This window comes from Syngnathus typhle, linkage group LG13 (genome assembly GCF_033458585.1).
Source record: "Syngnathus typhle isolate RoL2023-S1 ecotype Sweden linkage group LG13, RoL_Styp_1.0, whole genome shotgun sequence".
Lineage (NCBI taxonomy): Eukaryota > Metazoa > Chordata > Actinopteri > Syngnathiformes > Syngnathidae > Syngnathus > Syngnathus typhle.
The window spans coordinates 5,480,940-5,501,272 of NC_083750.1; the positions used below are offsets into that span (position 1 = coordinate 5,480,940).

At 39.2% G+C, this 20,333-nt stretch overlaps 1 protein-coding gene across 1 annotated transcript in view; it reads left to right on the plus strand.

Annotated features, from left to right (window-relative positions):
* Positions 1-18,359, plus strand: part of brinp2 (bone morphogenetic protein/retinoic acid inducible neural-specific 2) — a 74,854-nt gene extending 56,495 nt beyond the window's left edge. Inside the window, exons 6-9 of the mRNA XM_061296136.1 lie at positions 765-1,001; positions 11,355-11,577; positions 14,367-14,673; positions 15,413-18,359. Coding sequence (XP_061152120.1) covers positions 765-1,001; positions 11,355-11,577; positions 14,367-14,673; positions 15,413-16,234 — 1,589 coding nt within the window. The 3' untranslated portion in view covers positions 16,235-18,359. The remainder of the gene's footprint in view (positions 1-764; positions 1,002-11,354; positions 11,578-14,366; positions 14,674-15,412) is intronic.
* The last annotated feature ends 1,974 nt before the right edge of the window (positions 18,360-20,333 follow it).

The window sequence follows — 20,333 nt, forward strand, 5'->3', positions numbered from 1 at the left end:
AGGCAGGTTTAGCTGAACAACAAGAACGTACCAGAAAGCCTCTATTTTGGTTTCCAAAAGAAAATGATACACTTTTGGGATCACACAATGGCTTTTAATTTGAGTAATTAGCCCATGCAGGTATGACAGTTTGGATTCACATTTTGCATAATTCCATTAAAACACTCGTAAGAATGGAAGCTGGGAAATACTAGGTTGTTTAACACAAGCCTGCCAATTAAGAACACTGGTGGTAGCTTGGGCATTTGTTTGTGACTCTTGGCTTCACCTAGCATTTATTAAACAATCGACCCTGGAGGTGGAGCCTGTCCCAAGGGTTTGGGGCAGGATGTCAAGGAGACCCTGATCTCATTAGCTCCAAAATTGCAGGGCAAGCAAATCATTTATGCATGGAATTTTCAGATTGTATGTTTAAGAGATAAATCAGAAAAGTCACTGGTATCAAACCAGAAGGCTAAAAACAGCTACTCCTAACTGAAAGACTAAACGACAATTAGACGACAAATTAAGATTTCAGGCGGCAAATAGTAATGTTCCGAGACTGTATCGCAGTATTGGTAAACAATAAACTGTGTCATTCCTAATGGACAAGGGTTAATGACATCCAATACAAGAGCTGTAACACAAAGTTGCCTTCTCATAAATATGGTGCTCTTTGTGGATGGATGTTATTTTTCCACTATGGATAATTGTGTAGTCGCTGTAAACTCTACAAATGAAGCAATACTTTACAATATGTCCTTTTTTCTTTATTATTCCTTTAGGCTTGCAAGATGTCTTGCCAGAGTTTCTGCGTGGGCGTTTTGTGGAGGCAGCACTCAGCTATGTGGCATGTAACTCGGAGGGCGAGTTGCTGTGCCGCAGCAATGACTGCTGGTGCCGATGCTCTCCTCGCTTCCCTGAGTGCAATTGTCCCTTTGCCGATATCAAGGTTATGGAGGAAAACCTGGAGAAAAGCAAAGAGGCCTGGAACAGTTTCAACCAAGACTTTATTGAATCAGGTAGGAGACTTCAGTGTTTGGTATAACTATTAATGGAAGCTTAGGGATGTTTTTACAATTTTCTCTCAAATTTTCTTAAAGGAATAGATCCCCTATTCCGAAGTAGAACTAGTACCATCCATGAGTTTTAATACACAACCAACAAGTTTTTCAACTCTTTCCCCATTTGTTATTACCAAATATTGCCTCATTCACTCAGTGGAAGGTCTACTTGGGTCAGATTCAGTGTGGCGGGGTTACTAGTTGTTAGCATCAGTCTTACATCATAGGGGGCAGTGTTCCTTCCTGTGATCAAACAGTGCCGTATGTCATATACTGTAACACACGGTAAAAAAAGAAAATAGATCCACTTCAACGTGGAGCCTGGATTTACACTCCAAGTCTAAGTGCCCAATTAGAATCTTTTGGCTATATCCAATTTTGACTGTTTATGTCCATTTTCAAGTACATACAGCAGGTGGTGGTGATTTATGACTTTAGGCTAGATGGAGTTTATTCTCAATATCAGAGTTTATACACTATGTACCCGCAAATGACCGTGCCCCAGGTGCTCGTCCATCGGTCAGTCACGTCACACCACTTACCTAAAAATACATACACTATTTACTTTTGTTTTTGAAGGCTTATTCTTTGTGAATTGGATTTGTTAGACAAAATATAAATCGTATTATTCATTGATGCGTTCTCAAGTTAGCAACCATTTTTGGTATTTTTACGTACAGCATTAACTTTGCAAATGAGTCTACAAAGTTTATACTCTATCAGGTTTATTGTATTTTACACGAGTTGCTTATTTTTAATATAGCTCTTATCTGACAAACAATATACCATACAAACAGGACTTTATGTTTTGTGAAGTGTCTGCTTAATGTGACTGATCCCAATGCAATTTATGACTGTCCATGTAAACAAAGTCAATGAACCAGAAGATGAAGAGAACCAGCAGTTGAGTAAACAGAAATAAATCACATTCTGTGCTAAACTCGCAATTTTGTGGGCTTGCCAAAGTGCAAGCTACACCATTCCACGATCTGGTTCACCTATTTTTGTTCAATTAGACTATATCATTTATGACATGTATTCCTCCAATTAATCAACTTCATACAATGCATTTTTTTTAAGTATTCCTTTTACAACATTATCTACGCAGTAAAATGTTTGTGATGCTCACTGAGTCAAGCATTTTTCTTTGTTACCTCATGCATGATGATGGTTTGATTTCTGTCGTTTTTCCTGTAGCATTTAATATTATATTTTGGTCGGGCTGGGAATTGTATTGCTGTATTTTTAGCCTGCAAATGATCGGAATGTGACAACAACTCACTGAGAGCAAAACGTCATCTTGCGGTATGCTCAGCCGAAGTGATTGAGGCCATTTGAGTTCAACAATCTTGTTGTTGTAAAATGGATTTCCACCAAGCTGGGACTATTTATCACAAGGCAAGCAGGACTCAGGTGTGTGATATAATGGTGGTAATGATGCTGAACAATTCCGCCGTCTCTTACTAAATTGGAACGTGAAGCCAAATCGCCTACTTTTTTCTTTTTCTTCATTTGCTTCACGCAGCGTTACTTTTTTACAACTTGGAAGATATAGACAGGATTTAATTGGACACAGGTTTTTGGCAGATATATCTGATGTTGGTGGGTAGGCTCACTCGGCTGTGCTTTCTCTGTAGCACTCATGGGATTCAGCTGCAACATTTATTTGGAAATGGTTTTGTGAGTCACATTATAGCAGTAAACAGTTCTTCCGTGCATTATTTGACTTTTTTGACAGCAGCTGAATTTTGCCAACTGTTTTCCGTTGCATATTAAATCTTTAAACAGAGCCAACAAAAGAGAACTGAAGAGAGAAAAAGAGTGTTTTTTCAAGGTGTTTCTTCTGTTGACGTAACAGGTTTTGTCAGGAGATTAACTTTGTGCTGCTTGTCATAAAGATTTAGGCATTTAGTACGTTTGCTAAAAATACTATAAAAGGAACAGAGTTTGTCACATGCATTCAAAAACAGGTATATTCTGTACACCCACGGGCATGTCTTCAGGGAATCATGAAAGTTTGATTAAATTTAGAGAAGCAAGTCGACTTGTATTTAAATAAACACACAACACGCAAGACACAAGTTGAGATGAAAAATGAATGCTGAGAACGTGAGGGGCGAAAGCCACCGAGACAATGCTGTTTGGCTGTCTGTGCTTTAGCACCATCATTACCAAATCTCTTTGCAATCCGCACGCAAACATTTGAGGTTTTGCTCGTAATGACTCAGAAGAAGCTTATTATTCCATGCATGGCTTCAATATGTTCTTTTTGTTCTGTTTTAACACAAATTTGAATTAGAAATATCAATTTCATGATGCATACAAAAGGGGAACCACGAGGGGTAATTGCCTGAGCTGGTATGTGCTAAGGGTAAATTGTGTAAGAAATGAGGTCACTCATACATGATACATACGATGTAGCCTCCTCACTGTAATTGAAACTGAGTGCTCTGCTTCACTGGTGGGGAGGGTATTAGCCTTAAACTCTCCATTCAGAGGTGGAAAATGGACAAATCCTACTCATTATCTAGAAAAACCTTTCATCGTTTCATTGTTGTAATTATTTCATGTTGGTCAGGTACATTGTGTGCTTTTCCCTCTTTAGAAGGAAGTACTGTAATAGTTTGTGCCAGTAGCAAGTGAGCATTACTTCATATCATTAAAACAATTCTATACTGCATTAAGAAAGTTTTACAGTGTACAAGTTTGTGCTTGCAGCATCCACTTCCATCCATAATTTGAGTCTGTGCTGACGGCCATTTTGTTTGTTATCGTGAGAGGGGATGTTGTATTGATTTCTTCATTTGCAGCATACAATACCTGTCAAAATATTGAAGCCTTTTCTTTCAATATAACAAGGCTGTAGCTACCTTTTGACTACTTTTGGGGAATAGCAGAAGTCAGACAAGTTGATTATTTTATATTTTGTTAAATGTTATGATACTTTGTCATAACAATCCTAGCTCACATGGATATGCAAAAATTATTGAAATGCTGTAGTACATTCTTGGCACATCACCGGATGAAAAGCTTTAGTAATAAATATGAATCCTCTGGATCACAATGCAGTAAATCAAATAAGCATAAATGTCACAATAGCGCAGTATTACATTGTTATTGTTTAGACTGTGACGAATCTACGCATGCCCATCTCTTTAGAGTTAAGCTTAAAAGGAACATTTATCCCAAGAAATGAGTATGTGGAAACAAACGGAGAAAAACGTTTTTATTGAACTATGTGAATGATAAATTCATGTCTTTGTGTTATTTTTTTTCCTGTATCTGCCTCTTTTCAAGTCAAGTCAAGTTTATTTGTATAGCCCTAAATCACAAGCAGTCTCAAAGGGCTTCACATAGACAAAAATTGACAATTATTCTCCAAGCATCCCCTGATCTTAAGCTCCCAAAAGGGCAAGGAAAAACTCAAAAACCCCTGCCAGGGGAAAATGTGAAACCTTGAGAAGGGACCACAGATGGAAGGATCCCCCTTTCAGGATCACCAGGTTGAAATGGATGCAGAGAGGGCACAAATAATACATAATATGAAAATCAATGAGAAAAAAATATATACATTCTTTTCTGCTTTATTATTTCACCTGATATCATCAGATCAGTTCCTTCCCTTTCCTTCTAGCTTCATCACCTGTTTAATGGTGTAGTTATTGCCTGTGTATTTGCTCTCCCATCTTTGTGTCATATTGTCTATTGTCTGTGTTCTGCATCCCATTTCAGGACGCTTGTAGATGCTGCGGTCCTCGGTCATGCCAGTCTGTTGCGTAGCTTCATTGCATTGATAAGAAAACCAGTCTGTATACTATTTTTCTATTTTTCATATTACTGTTTGGCTTTCAGTCATTATTATGCATGATGTTACTGGCATCGGATGCATTCCTTGCATCTTCAAAACCATCATCTTTCAGGAAAACATCATCATCAAACATAAAAAAGAGCAATACATTTATATATATACGTATTTTTAAAAAATGACAGACTTACACGGAAGATTTCTAGTAAAATAATTTAAATTCTGTAGCAGATTTAAAGATTTACCACTAACTGACTTTTGGAAAGATGTAGTATCTGTAAATGATGTCAAAAGTGAACTTGCATTTCATTTTTATTATAATTAGTATATATTAAAAGGCTATGATCCCTTAAAAGCAGTTGTGTTGACATTTTTCAGCGTAAGGATTTCGAGAAGCACTGTTCAACTGATGGAAATGTATCCAGCTGTGATAGACTTGCTCTTACTGCTTTAATAGCACCTTTATATTCACGCCACTACAAATAAGACAGCTTTACGGCGCGTAGTCCACGTGACGTGGATATATTTGAAACCCAGAAAATCATCACATAACATAGAGCTGCACACATGCAATTGGTGGGATGCTAAACACAGAAAATGACTTCTCTTCTATTTGGGGGACAATGGCGTTGGAGTCAACGCAGAGATGTGGGGGTGGTCCTGGCAGATGGGAATACTGGAGGTGACGGATTGCAGGATTACACCCAAAGAAAGGGTTGTGGTTTTCTTCGGGAGGTTGATATTTCAACACATTCATATACAGTAAACTACAAGGCAGGACATAAGGAACCCACACTGCTGTTTAATGCTTTGTTCGGTAATCTCACTTTTTGTCTTGGTTATGCTTCATCCAGGCTCTAAGGCTACTGTACACATTCAGGATTGTTTCAAATCAAGCATTGGCTCCTTCAGAGCAGTGCGGGGGAGGCTCCTCATAGTTATAGCAGAGACAATGGGGATAGTCGATGCTTCTGGATGCTCCAACACGCAGACATTGTATTGACCGGTTTATTTTTTGGAGGTTGTTGGCATAACAACCAGTGCAGACAGTGTTCTGACAGGATGGCATTGTTTGGGTCTTGAAGCTCTCGTTGTCTGTCTTTGAGGGTCGTTAGTGTCCAACATGTTTTAAAAAGGGCCGCACAACTTGTCAGGTATTCATTTTAATTAGTTCCTGTATTAGCCCTGGATGGTTTGTGCCCACAAAGAAATGTTCATACTTTTTTTTAACGACTTTTATTTTTTGAAAGATTTGTAAGCAGGAAATGCTTTTCTTTTGGAAATATATCAACACAGATAGCCATGCATACAGTTATGTCATCAGGGAGTAGGTCAATCCATGAATGAAAGTCAGTTAATAGACCCACTCCATCATCAATGGCTTCAATGAATCCCTCGCATCTTAAGATGTTACTGACGGGATCTTTTGTCAGGAGTGATATGTGACTATCTCACTGAAAGCTGATTGCTCTTCCAGATTTGTGTGGATTCTCTTTTTTTCCTTTTTACACAAAGCTTTACGGTTTCATTTTTTTTACATGCAAGTGAAGCACATAGGTGAGAGGAGTTGTTGAACTTTTTGGCTACGGCGGGTTTAGATAAGTGGACGACATGATTGGCAATGGAGTGTTTTGCTGTGAAGTCCCTCAACTCAGCTGCGTGCTTCCAGCTCCAAGTTTGATTGGCTGGACAGCGCCTTTCCCCATTGCTAAGTGTCAACATGATTCTCTGGAGAATCAATTAGAACACAGACAGAGCCTATCAAATGTCACCACAGAATGTGTGTGTGTGTGGGGGGGGGGGGGGTGGGGGGGGGGGCAGCTGCTGCACAGTCTAGAAAGCCTCTCCATTTAATGAGGTGCTCAGTAATGGGGAGACACTCAAAGTTGTCTTTTATTTTTGTCTCATTGTCACACCCTATCACGGTTTTATCCTCTCCAAAACTTTTTTCTTCTCTTTTTTTTATCCGAGGGTGTGACAGTTGAGGGATGTGAAGAACTCAAGGTCCTTAGTCATCTACAAGGTAGTTCTGTATCCAACTCACATGGCCCAAGTGCAGCTGAAGCAAAATAATCGCCTTCAAATTAGTTTAATGATGTGATACAGTTTTGGAGTGCAGCCATAGGTGACAGAGAGAGATTATTTTTCATTTTTTTGATATTTCAAGACAGAGGTCTACTTTGGGAGTGCATGAATCTAGCCAATTATTGTGTATCCTGTTCTATTGCTCATCTGTCAGAGAATGTTGCTATTACAAGGCCAGATGTGTCAAGCGGAAGATTTTTTTTTCTTTACAACAAAGCTGTTAACAAGATACAGGAGAAGGAAGGATGAAGGATTTTCTAAGATCTTTATTGTGTTTAATTTCTGTGTTTTTTGAGTCCCCACATTAGCTGCTGTTCCAATGGGTAATGCACACATTAAAATGATGGATGTTTTGAATGTGGATTCTGTAAACTATGTGCAAAGAAAATCCTGTGATGGGAGACTTTTGCTGATTATTAAATGAGTCTAAGATTATTTAAACCCATTCATTTTCTGAGCACCGAGGGTCATGGGCATGCTGGAGCCCATCCCACCAGTCTTCGAGCAGTCGGTAGGGAACACCCTGAACTGGTCACCAGCCAATCACACGGCACACATAACCATCCACAGTCACAATCACACCTCGGGCCAATTTGGCGTGGTTGATTAGCCTCTCTTTCATGTCTTCGGAATGTGGGAGGAAACTCACACAGGCACGGGGAGAACATGCGACCTCCACACAGGAAGGCCAAACAAACCCACAACCTCTGCGCTATGAGGCAGACGTGCTAACCAGTGCATCTTGCTGTTAAGATTTTGACAACATGAGACCAAGATGACGCCTAACAATTGGTCAATCGAACTTTCCCATTGCGAAGCTTCAAATGAGATGTTCTTGAGGCAAAATGGCCACTACGTTCCTGTTGTCACAGATTGTCATCAGCATGTTGACAGATGAACAGAAAGGTCTTATCTGCATCCCACACTGATGACTGCTTCACTATGAGCAGTAACCTGCCAAATCGGATAATGAAGGCCACTCAGCTTGAGGCATGTTCAAGAGCGATGAGAGGCACCAAAGTGTCTCATCCAACCATTCAAAACTGTTTAGATTAGAGTGGTCTGCATGCTAAACGACCTGCAAGGGTACCACACCTTCAGGCGCCATTGTCTTGTATCCGCCAAGAAATATTTACGCTGGATGATGGGCCAGTCGGGCTTAGGGCTCTTCTCGAATGAAAGTTGATTTATGTTGAGCAGATATGATGGGCACTGGCAATGTTGGGGACGTCAAGGAGCTAACCAAAGGGAATAACCAAGGGAAACCTTTACTGTTACTGTTTTCGACCTTATTGACAAAAAGGTTTTATTAATTTTTGTTTTACTGTTTTTCCTTCATTTACCGCGTTCATTAAAGTAGTCCGTGTCTCCCTTCATTTCTGAGAGAAAATGTTGTCATGTAAAGGTTTGCAATCACATTTTAATGGAACATTTATCTTCAGTTTTAATGGACCGATGTAGGCTTTCTCTGGTATTGATTGTGCAAAATCCAAATAATGTCCATCAATAACTTTCTACTTTTAAGAAGTGCAGAAGAATTTCAAAACTTCTTTTGGGAAGGAAAGTGTCATTCAATCCAGTTGGATGTTTTGTACAATGAGATAACAGCACAAATAATATTTAACTTGATGGAAAAGGGTAAGAAATTGCATGGCTAATTCAATTTCTATAGGAGTCACTGTGTTAATGTCCTTGTGTAACCTCAGGCTGCTGAGCCAAAAGTGAAAACTGTGATTTGACTGTGCACCTCCCATGTGTGGAAGAATAAAATAGAACATTGAGTGGTGATGAGCAAAAGCGATTTCACTCTGGCTGCCAGAAAGTACACAATGGAATTCTTGTGGTTCATTCAGTTTGTTCTTCTGCCAAGTGATGGCTAAAGTGGAATCCTTATCTGGGGTCCTGGCTTAGGCCTGGTACACAGATAACGAAGAAGGTCGTATTGCGTGTGTAGTCTGCTCTCATTCTTTCTACACTGAGCATCACACCTGTTAAGGTTCTGTCCCACCATTGTTCTTGAAACAATTATAATCACTCATGATCCAACAAAAACAAATAAGAAAAAAACACTTCCATTAGTGTTAACCAAGTACTATATCTGAAGAGAAACACTAGTGACACCCAAGCCCCTACCAAGAACAGAGTTCATGCACCAAGACTTTTATTACCTTAAACCATAAAAATCACAATCAATGGAATGTCTGAAACTTCCTATTTTTAGGAACATTATTTGTCAGCGGCTATGATATTTTATTAAATTACCATAAGAATAACAGACTGCAGTAAAATACAAATGTAATTTTACAGTCCAGATACAAAAACATATAGGTTTGTGTTTCGAAAATGAAAATAAACAAATATAATACAACAACAATAAATAATAAAAAGTAAACATTACTAAATTATGCATGGAGAATGCAGTATGGCACGTGCGTTGTATGTACATCAGCAGCAAAGTCAGGGATGTTGTATGTGTAAAGTAAAAACATCTGCAGTGCAATTGGCAGTGAGGCGCTAATGTGTGCAGTGGCAGCAGGGTTAGAGATGTTTGGATGCACACATCACAGCATTATAGAATGTGTGTTGGTGTGATTATGAGTTCAGTGTAATGATGGCTTGCTGGAAGAAGGGGTCTCTGAGTTTATTTGGCGTTCCAGAAGAAAACATCTAGCGGGCAGGGTAGGGGCTGTCACATGTGATTGCCTCAAATCTTTAAAACAGCAGAACATTTAGACGTCTTTCAGGCAAGGATGAAAACACAGATAATCGTCTGTGTGCTCTTGACCATTCTTTGGAGCCTCTTCCATTCTGCTTCAGTGCAGTCACACTGTAATACAGAATTCACAAGTACTTCACACAGGTGTTACTGGAGTGGGTGGGTGTGTAGTTGGTGTGTAGAGTATAAAGCATTCGGCTTATCACACACCCCTCGTAGGATGTCAGTGTCCAAGATGAAGAGTGACGTGGGCCCCAATGTAATTACAGTATTTTCCGGACTACAAGGCGCACCGGACTATAAGGCGCACCATTATTGCATCATGTCAGATTTTATCCAAATCAAATCATTCTCCATTTTATATTTTTTATTTTAACTTCAGACGCAACAAATTACTTTATAATCACAAAATAATCATCCATAGTCTTTTTGACTCATGATTCTTAGTCTTCAGCGGGCCACTTATGATTGATTTCATGACACAGTGCTTTGGGCCAGTTTAAATTTAGGAATTTGGTCCATTTATAAGGCGCACCGGATTTATAAGGCGCACTGTCGGCTTTTGAGAAAATGTTAGGTTTTTAGGTGCGCCTTATAGTCCGGAAAATATGATATGTGTTTTTATGGTTGTAGATGAAATTGGTATTTTCTCGACAGCAGCCAACAGTTTTTTGTTGTGTATGAAGTCAACAAGTTACCCCCAGCATTTTGAAGAATATTGTCTCATCCATTGTGTGTTTTAATGTCTGAATGGGATTTGGGTGGGAAATATATTCAAAGAGGACACTTTAGTTCAAAATAATAACATATAATCTATTGACCAAACACAGACTAGGGCTACTTCATGGGCATGGTTGAGGTTTTATGGAGACAGTCAAGCAATAGCTTCCTCTGTTAACTCTTACATGAACAGCGTGATTGATGGCGCATTCAATGTGTTATGAACACTTTGAAGGGAAGGAGATGGCAGCTTCCTCGACAGCTCTGGCCCCTCTGTTTTCTGCGTCATCTCTCCCAGCTGGCATCACTGTGCAGGGCCCATGTGCTGCCACACTTGCCGGAAGACATCCTAAATCCAATCTCATTGTCTGTCACGTTTGCAGCTGAATTATGGTCACGGAGGAAAAATAGGATTACTGAAGTTGTTGTCACAGGCACTACACAGAAAACAAGCAAATAAGAAGTCTGCTTGCTTTCTGACAAGAATGTTCATTGGAACAAATGGCAGGCACTTGGGATCGTTTGTAATTGTGTCAGTGAACTGAATGACACTTTGACAGTATATTTGCATTTGTAGTGTCAAGAAGAAAGACAGTGTGGATGCCAAACTTGACAGCAACACAATCATCTCATTGCAGCATTGTTTTTTTTTTGGCCTTGACTGTGGGAAGGAGAGAAACTGGTTTGTGAATATGCTTGGTTGCTTTGTTAATACAATTTACAGGTATTTCTCACAGAATCATGTTGAATGACAACTGTTATTAACAATATTTAACTTTCGACAGAGCTGGTGAGTGTTTTTAATCAAAGCTTAAGTTTCAGGGTTGTTTTGAATGATCGTGTATTAACAATTAACAAAAAAAATGTTGGGCTATTCTAATGAAGGCTTCGACATCCTGATGTTGCTCACTTGGGATAAAGTGATCAATATGAGTAACTGATGGGCAACTGTTTCTAATTTGTTCTCCCTTTGTCTCTGTTGCAGATGAATTCAAGGCCTTCCTGAAACAATTACCCACTGATCAATTCTTGAATGTTTCCATGATTGCCAAGTATTGGTCAGCTGACTTATCTCTCCAGAAGCGCTATGCTCATCTCGAGTCCAGCACAGCCTTGGTCCTGAACAAAGCTCAGAAAATCATCAGGAAATTGTTCACCCTCAGCAAACGATGTCCAAAACAACCTCGAATCAGTCTCCCCCGAGAAAGGTATCGCATTTGACGTTTCAGATTTAATATTAAACGGTGTGCTTATTTTAGTCAATGATTATTACAACTTCAGGACATACGGCGATCTGCAAGTTTGGGATTGCTGACAAAAAAACTTAAGATTTTTGTACAAAGGCAGCTGCAGCTGTAAATATAACATATCAATATTTCATGTATGAACTCCTACAACTGCTACTGCTAATATTTATGCTACTACTTCTAGTGATGATGATGATACTAATATTCACAATACTATTGTCTGTCTGAATATGCCCTGTGATTGGCTGGGATCCACGCCTCACCCTAAATCTGCTGGGATAGGATTCAGCACACCTCCAACCTTTTTGAGGATATGCTGTGTCAAAAATGTAATAATAATAATCGACTTGTTAAGAGTTTCTCTTCCCAGGGTAATGTTGAAGGTCTAGTGCTACTTAGATATGCCATTCACAGACAAAGACGGCCACGTTTCTTTTTTTTTTTAACGTACAAAAAGCAGGGCGTGTATTGTGCAGCTCTGATAAACAGATTATGTTCCAACCTAAGTAGATTAGAAGTCATTTTCCATCTTAATATTATGATATCGTATGATAATTATTTGAAAGGCTAACTGACATTGTTTGCCCGTGTGATTGATTTCTGAGTAAAGTATTCACTAATGCTGTTATTACATGGAAGAGGCAAAACATGAAGGCCAGGATAATGCCTTGTGTCAAGAAAAGCACTGAAGTCAAGCACAGAATAATGTGAGGAATCAGTTTGGGATAGCAAATAAAATTGGAAAGGGAAAAAGAAATGGGGTGAAAGGAGACATGCTAGGAAGGAATGAACAAAGACAGAACTTCCAAGAAAGTGTAGGACAGATGAAGGGTCTAGTTATAGGCTGCGGAGTGAGGTACTCTACACTGTGGCAAGCTCTAATCAAGTCTTTTCCTGTACTGACAGTCTGCCGCTTGTTTACAGAGAACCTTAATTTCCTTGGCAGTCTTTTGTCACTAGCAATCACTCCATCTCCCCTCGCTTACTTTTTTGCCACTTTCTGTCTTTATTTTCCCTGCACTCTCACCTTTTCCTCCCCTTGTCCCTCTCCTTGTCTGTCTGAGACCATCACTCAGTCTTTACCGTGCTCACAGCAACAGCAAGCTATCAGGGCCAGCAAAGGATCCATATTTCGTCCTGCACAAATCTATTTGTTTCATCATCACTTATTTCTGTCTATTTACGCAAGCCTCAGGGTATGGAATTGCCGTAGCTTTTTGGCAATGCTGTGTGCAATTTTCCCCATCTTAGCCTGAGGGATAGAATCTTTACAGAACCCATTTTGCAACTGAAGCCCTTGCAAACTCTTGCCTGCCAAAATGGATGGCAATTTTGTGTCTGCATTTTCATCTCATCTGCAGTCAAACACAGCAACTATTCCTCCACAAGGAAAAAGTATACAGTATGGAGTCAATTGGGAGCTGCTAAATAATTTAATGTAGAGTGTGGTGATGTGTGAATTTGAATGATAAGCTTGTTATCCATACTGTATGATGGCTTCCATCATTTGTGTGTGGAAAGGAAGTGACAATAGCAAAATGGGAAAAGTCTCAATGACCGTCACACACACATCTGGGTGTAGTGAAATTTCTCCTCTGCATTAAACACGTCCCCGTGTGATTTTTAGATCCATCCCCTGAGGGGGAGGGGAGCTGTGAGCAGCAGCAGTGCCATGCTTGGGAATAATTTGGTGATCTAACCCCCCAATTCCAACACTTAATGCTGAGTGCCAAGCAGGGAGGCAATGGGTCCCATTTTTATAGTTTTTGGTATGACCCGGCCGGGGTTTGAACCCACAAACTTCCAGTCTCAGGGAAGATACTCTACCACTAAGACACTGAGCTGGTGCTAGGCCACTGAGCAGGCATAAAGCCATTACTGCACCATCGTCTAAACAGCTTGCTCAGACAGTATCGCAAAGTACAGCAACGAGCTTCAAACCTTCTAAAACAGTCCTTTGGAAGGACCAGACTAAATTTTAACCTAATGGTCAAATTAATAAATGGTACATTTCAAAGCGTATGCCAAAATGTAAACTCATTTATCGCTACTGTATAATATGCAGGTAGAGCTTTGGTGTGCTATAACGGCACAGGGAATATTGTCAAAATTGACGGTAAGATGAATAAAATATGCATCCCGAACATATTGGAGGACAATTTGCATTCATGAGTCCCAGTTGCATAAAGGGATTCACTTGGCTTTCAAAGATGACATTGATCCAAAGCACACGGTCAAGTCTGACAGCAGAATAAAAAGGAAGGTTGTGGTGTGGCCATGAAAGTCTCCTGACCTAAAAATATTGAGCCACTCTGACAAGAGACTCAAATGTGCAGTTCCAGTAAGGCACCAAACACAACCTGTAAAATTTTACAGGGCATAGTAACTTTTTGGCAAGGAAAATGGAAAGCTTTACCACCAGAAAAAAATAAGGGACCTCATCCACAAATATCACAAAAACAGACTGAAAGCCATCATTGATGCCCAACAGGGCAATCCACTAGAGCTGAGCTGTTGTTGTTTTTTTAATTTAATGATTGTCTGAAATGCTATGTAGTTTAATTTCAGTTCTATTCCAAATCAAATGAATCATATCTTTTTTGACCAATTCTGCTCATCTTACAAATTATGCAAGAGTATAAAAACTTCATGAGCACAACTGTGTGTTAAATTGCGTATCATCAATATACCAGCTACCTCTAACAGCATATTTTTATAGTTTATGAGAAGTTGTTTTTGTCTTTTTGTAGGTCGATAGCCTTTTGGTTGAACAAGGCTCAATCCCTTCTGTACTGCAATGACCATGGAGTACTGGGATCATTTGCTGAGGAAGTGAAGCGATGCAGCTGTCCTGTGGAGCAGCCAACCTGTCAGGGTGCCATTCCCTGTCTTGTTGACGCCTCCTTCACCTCCTGCTCTGCTTGTGCTGCTGACAATGTAACCCGCTGTGGATCCTGCCACCACGGCAATCTCTTACACCTTGGTTCCTGTCGACCGAGCATCGCTACGTCCTTGGACCACTATCTGAACTTTGATCTCGACATGCCGGATGCTGAGGTTTCAAAATTATCTTATACATTCCAATGGTTCTCAAACTTGGATGGTCTTAAATGTTAGGTCTTTGTAGTCCAGGAAGGAGATGAACATGCAGCTATTGCATACCAAAATACCGTATTTTCCGCACTATAAGGCGCACCGGATTATAAAGTGCACCTTCAATGAATGACCCATTTTAAAACTTTGTCCATATATAAAGCGCACCAGATTATAAAACGCATAGAATAAATAACTCAACGTTGCTCAAACGTTAATGCAATCACAATATAGTAACACTTGAAATGTGAAAACAATAACAATATATCAATAACTCAACGTTGCTCAAACGTTAATATCACAGAACACACAAAATAAACACGTAAAGCTTACTTTAATGAATTAGTCCTCATCCACGAATCCATATTGGTCCATATATAAGGTGCACCGGATTATAAGGCGCACTGTCGGCTTTTGAGAAAATTTTAGGTTTTTAGGTGTGCCTTATAGTGCGGAAAATACGGTAGTAGCCATTGTTTTTTTGCTTTGTTTGTTACAGTAAATTGATCATTATTGTTTTATATCAATGTCAAATTATATCATCACGCATTTTCTACACCTAACCTCTTCAGGGTTCTCGTCCTCAATCTTGGTCCGCATCAAAGTCCGAGAACCATTGTCGACACAATGTATATGAAGTGATTAAGTGTGTTTCTTTGTTGTTCCCTGAAGAAGTGTAAGTAAATGATTGTTGTTTTTGTAGGTGAAGTACCTACTTCAGCAGCTTGATAGCAGAATTGAGGTCCATGCCATTTACATTAGCAACGACGTCCGTCTGGGAAGTTGGTTCAACCCTGCTTGGAGAAAGAGGATGCTGCTTACTCTCAAGAGTAATAAAAATAAGTCAAATCTTATCCACATGTTGATGGGCATGACTTTCCAGATATGCTTAACGAAAAATTCAACACTGGAGCCAGTGCCAGCAATTTACGTTAACCCTTTTGGGGGAAGTCACTCAGAAAGTTGGTTCATGCCTGTGAACCAGCCTGAGTTCCCCAACTGGGAGAGAACTCGACTGGACTTTGTGACAACTGCACAATGCTTCAACTGGACATTGTCACTGGGCAACATATGGAAGTCCTTCTTTGAAACCGTGCACATCTACCTGCGAAGCCGCATTGTCACAGATGATCCAACAGTGAACGAAACTCTATTCTATGAACCGTTGGACATGGATGACCAGACGTCTAACATGGGTTATATGAAGATCAATACTCTGAAAATCTTTGGATACAGCATGCACTTTGACCCTGAGGGCATTAAAGATTTGATACTCCAGCTGGACTACCCATATACACAGAGTACACAGGATGCTGCCTTTTTGATGTTACTGGAAATGAGGGATCGCGTTAACAGGTTGGCCCCGCCAGCGCCACAGCCACTCGACCTGTTTTCTTGTCTTCTGCGTCACCGACTGAAGATGTCAGCTGGTGAGGTAGTGCGTATCAAGGAAGCTCTTCAGATCTTCAACTCAAAGCTCCCCAATGCCTCTCCTGAACCTGAGCTGGCTCAGCTCTGCAGCTAACTAGCTTAACTCTCAGGGCAGGGCTGGACTACCCTGCTAAGGAGATTCAGGGATATTATTGGCATGAGGAACGTGGTTTCCAGCAAACCTTGGACCTTATCAGAATCGATATATCACAATGACGTGACAAAGTCTCTTGGCTGATTTTCCAGTGTTGTTTGAATCATGAGGGTTATGACTATCAGAGGCCATCGATCAAGGCATGATTTCGACCTCTTGGAGAACATGAAGTTCAAGTGCTCTCCTGAACTTGCCTGGAGGCTTAATTTTGCTATAACTGCCTTTCTTACGGCAAACTACATGATAGCTGGGAGAGTCAAGTACCTAACGCCTATGTCTTGTAAAGAGAAATGTGATTGTGATGTATAGAGGGATTCTTGATGGATCAACATTAATGATCTAATAGAGGAAGATTGTCCTAACCTATTTTCTTTGGTTAGGGAACAATCTAGAGAGGAGAATAGTGGATAAAAATCAAATGTGCATTGAATCGATGTTATGCTTACATTTTGATAACCCCAACCGTGTTACTATCATTGAATATTTCCTCCCAACCTTTTGACTTTCTTTTTTTCAGACATTTGAAAATGTGTATCTATGCTGAACAACCGAGAAGTCTGTTAGTGTTAGCTCTATATTTGGTGATGTGTCTTTACCAGAACAAAAAAGGTGAACACATTGGCAACGCAAATAGCAACATAGCTTATATGTTTCTTTTTATTTTTCTTCTTTTGAAATGAAAACCTAAGGAAATTATGATGTGGTTATTAAAAAAATAATTGCGGGTACAGTGCTGTAAATAATGCGCCATCTAACTTGACGTGTGAATATGTGCACATTGCTTTTTAGATAACCAAGTGGAAAGACAAAAAAAAAAAAGAAAAAAAAGACAGAAATGTTTATAACAACTCATGCCTTATATGGAGTAAGTGTTGTGAGAAGCACATTTTGTTTTGGTGTTTGATTTCCTGGCAGGTGATGTATTCCTTTTAAGATTTCCAGTTTTCTATCAGTAAAAACACATCCTTCAAGTTAATGTGCTTTTCCATGTACATGCTGGCCACATTGCACCATTTGCTTTGAATACGGTAATGTAATTATTCAGCAAAGGTCCTCTTGGTCCAATTATAGATGCTCTCACACCTGGAGTGGTTATATTTCTAAAAATATCGTAAAGTTTTTGATATTTTTATTGACTCACAAAGTGACAGGTTCAGCATTATCATCTGAAAATTATAACTTTTTTTATGGTTTCTGAAGGGCAATGATGGTTATTCTGAGAACTTCAAACAACACAGCGCCTTGTAAGAGTTATTATTATTAATATTATTATTATTATTCTATTCTGTATTTAAAAAAACAAACATTTTTTCCTCATTTCCAGCTGTTTATCTGTTTTCAGCTTGCTTAAATCAGAAATCAAGTGGCTCGTTTGTTTGAAATTTTTTACAGTGCTCTAGATTCTTTTTTTAATTCTGAAGTCCACTCGCCACTATAACGTCACCATCCACCTAAACTGAACAGTGTAATAAATAATTCAGGCCCACGATGTATTTAATTCTGTCCAAAAACTGTTGCAAGTTCATTTGAACCCATTATTTTACAACATTTCCAGCAAACTGTATTGTAATAAGTGCCGCCATGAATGAAATAGGTTGTTAAATAGAAGCGCTACCTGAATGAAAATTAAACCGCTTCATTAAAGGATGAAGCAAAGTAAGGTGTAACATGGTGCCGCACCAAGAATACGGACAGCTGGGGCTGCTGGGAATTTTGCGCCTATCACCCCCCCATGTGTTTCCCCACATTATCCCAAAACATTTTCTCTGTTTAGACCTCCATCTGCCAGGTTCCTCTGAGCCAACCACACTCACATTTTTTCCTCTTTTAAATATCAGTGTTTTCATTTGCATTACTCCATGTTGTCCACCCCCTACTAGTCACTTATCTCATTGGTCCTTGGTAAACCATCTGGAAAGTTCCATCTCCATCTGTTGGCCTTGCTCCACCACCCACAGCCCAGGAGTATTTCTTTTCCTCAAGTTCTGGAGCTTATTTAATAATGTTACAACATGGCATTGATGTCTTATCGCCAAAAAATCCTCTTGTTATATTATTACAATAAATGTTATTACCTGAACTTGTGTCATTTCACTTTTTTTTAGGAATTGCTGTTTTTCTAAAGTGAATTTTGAATTTACAGAATATTTATCTATGAGAAAAACTCATGTTCATATTATCGTTTATCTATTTAAAACAGAGGTGTCAAACTCAAGGCCCGGGGGCCAGATTCGGCCCGCCACATCATTTTATGTGACAAATTGTGCATCAAATTCGTGTCATTACTAGAATTGCAGATTGAAGAAAAAAAGAAAAAAATATATTTGACCAGATTTTACTCGTCTGATTTGTTATTTGACAGTTTGCGAAAAAAATTTGTTTGACACCCCTGATTTAAAATATGATTTAAAACACTGATAAATGGAAAAAAAATCATCTTTTGGTATTTTCCGCGGCCAAGTACATTATTGAAAACCACCTAACCCCACATAAGTGACCACATCAGCAAGGTTAGCAACAAATCACTGTTCTTGAGCAGAACAAAGATTAAGACCCCATTATTTGTAGCCAGCGCAGCTGCACTCTGGTATAAAGTGGCGTATCCTCATTTTTGTGCCGACGCGTGCCTCAACATTTTTTTCCAGGAATTTGGGTCATCTCTCCACGCCATGCTGGTTGTTTCGGCTCTTAGAGGAAACTTCCCTTAACATGCGCCTGGCTTATATGACAATTTGTTGGAACATAGTCATCTGAACTTTGTTTTACCAAATGACCTTGGGCAGACAGATTCTGCCCTCTGCAGACATGTATGGTGGATGTTATTGTATTGATTTCAAAGATATGACAATAGCATGCATCATACCCTCTTAATCATTCAAGAAACCATTCATTAAACAAATCGCTTTATCCTCACGAGGGTCATGGGCGTGTAGAAGCCTATCCCAGGTGACTTCAGGCAATAAAATTAGGTGAAAATCTTGTTTTGTTTATATATAAGCCATACATGACTATAAATTGCAGGTGCTTTAAATAAAATGTCCTATTACCCGTTTTGCGTGTAAAACAAACCCTCTTACAATATCATAAAAATCATGACAAAACCATAGATAAACCACACTGGACTATAAGCCACCGGGTTCAATGTATGAGCAAAAAGTAGCAGTTTATATTCCGGAAATTACGGTAAAAGTTCCCCCCCTCAAAAAAAAAAAAAAAAACCGAGCATGATTTATTGCACAGAAATTCCATTTATAAAAGTGTAGATTCTGGAGATTCTTGACTTTTCTTTAAACAGACACATCCACTTTTTATCAGTTAGCCATTATTCTGACCTTTTGTTTCAGTTTGAATTTATTCTTCCCATAGATCGCAGATTTCTTTGTTATAAAGCTTGTGGTTACACACAGTGCCCTACGGAACATATCAAGTAGTGGCATTCAGTGTGGGGTTACATTTCTGACCTCATTGTAGCTCTCTGATGCTTTTTTGCTGTCAAAGAATGACTCCAATGTTCTGCTTTTCTCCCCTCTGCTGTCTTCTCACACTTTGAATAAGAAATCCAGCTCCAATTGTGGAATAAGCTTTCACACATCACTTGTTTTTCTTCACTTCAGCCTCTGCCTCCCTTTTTTCGATTTTTGTCTCTTCCCTCTTCGATTTCTGTCCGTCTCCCCTCTTATTTTATTTTAATTTATTTGAACTGTAACGTAGTCATTAGCTAATGTTCCATCGTATTCGCACTGTGCCGGGGGCGCAGAGCAGGCTCTTCTCATAGCCTGCAGCTAAATATTTACTCTTCGTTTTGCATTTTAAAAGTAAAATTTATTACATGTAATGAGATTTTTTTTAATGATTAATATATTTAAAAAGATAATATATATACTATACAGTATATATACTGTGTGTGTATCTATCTATATATATATATATATACGTATCTATCTATCTATCTATCTATCTATCTATCTATCTATCTATCTATCTATCTATCTATCTATCTATCTATCTATCTATCTATCTATCTATCTATCTATCTATC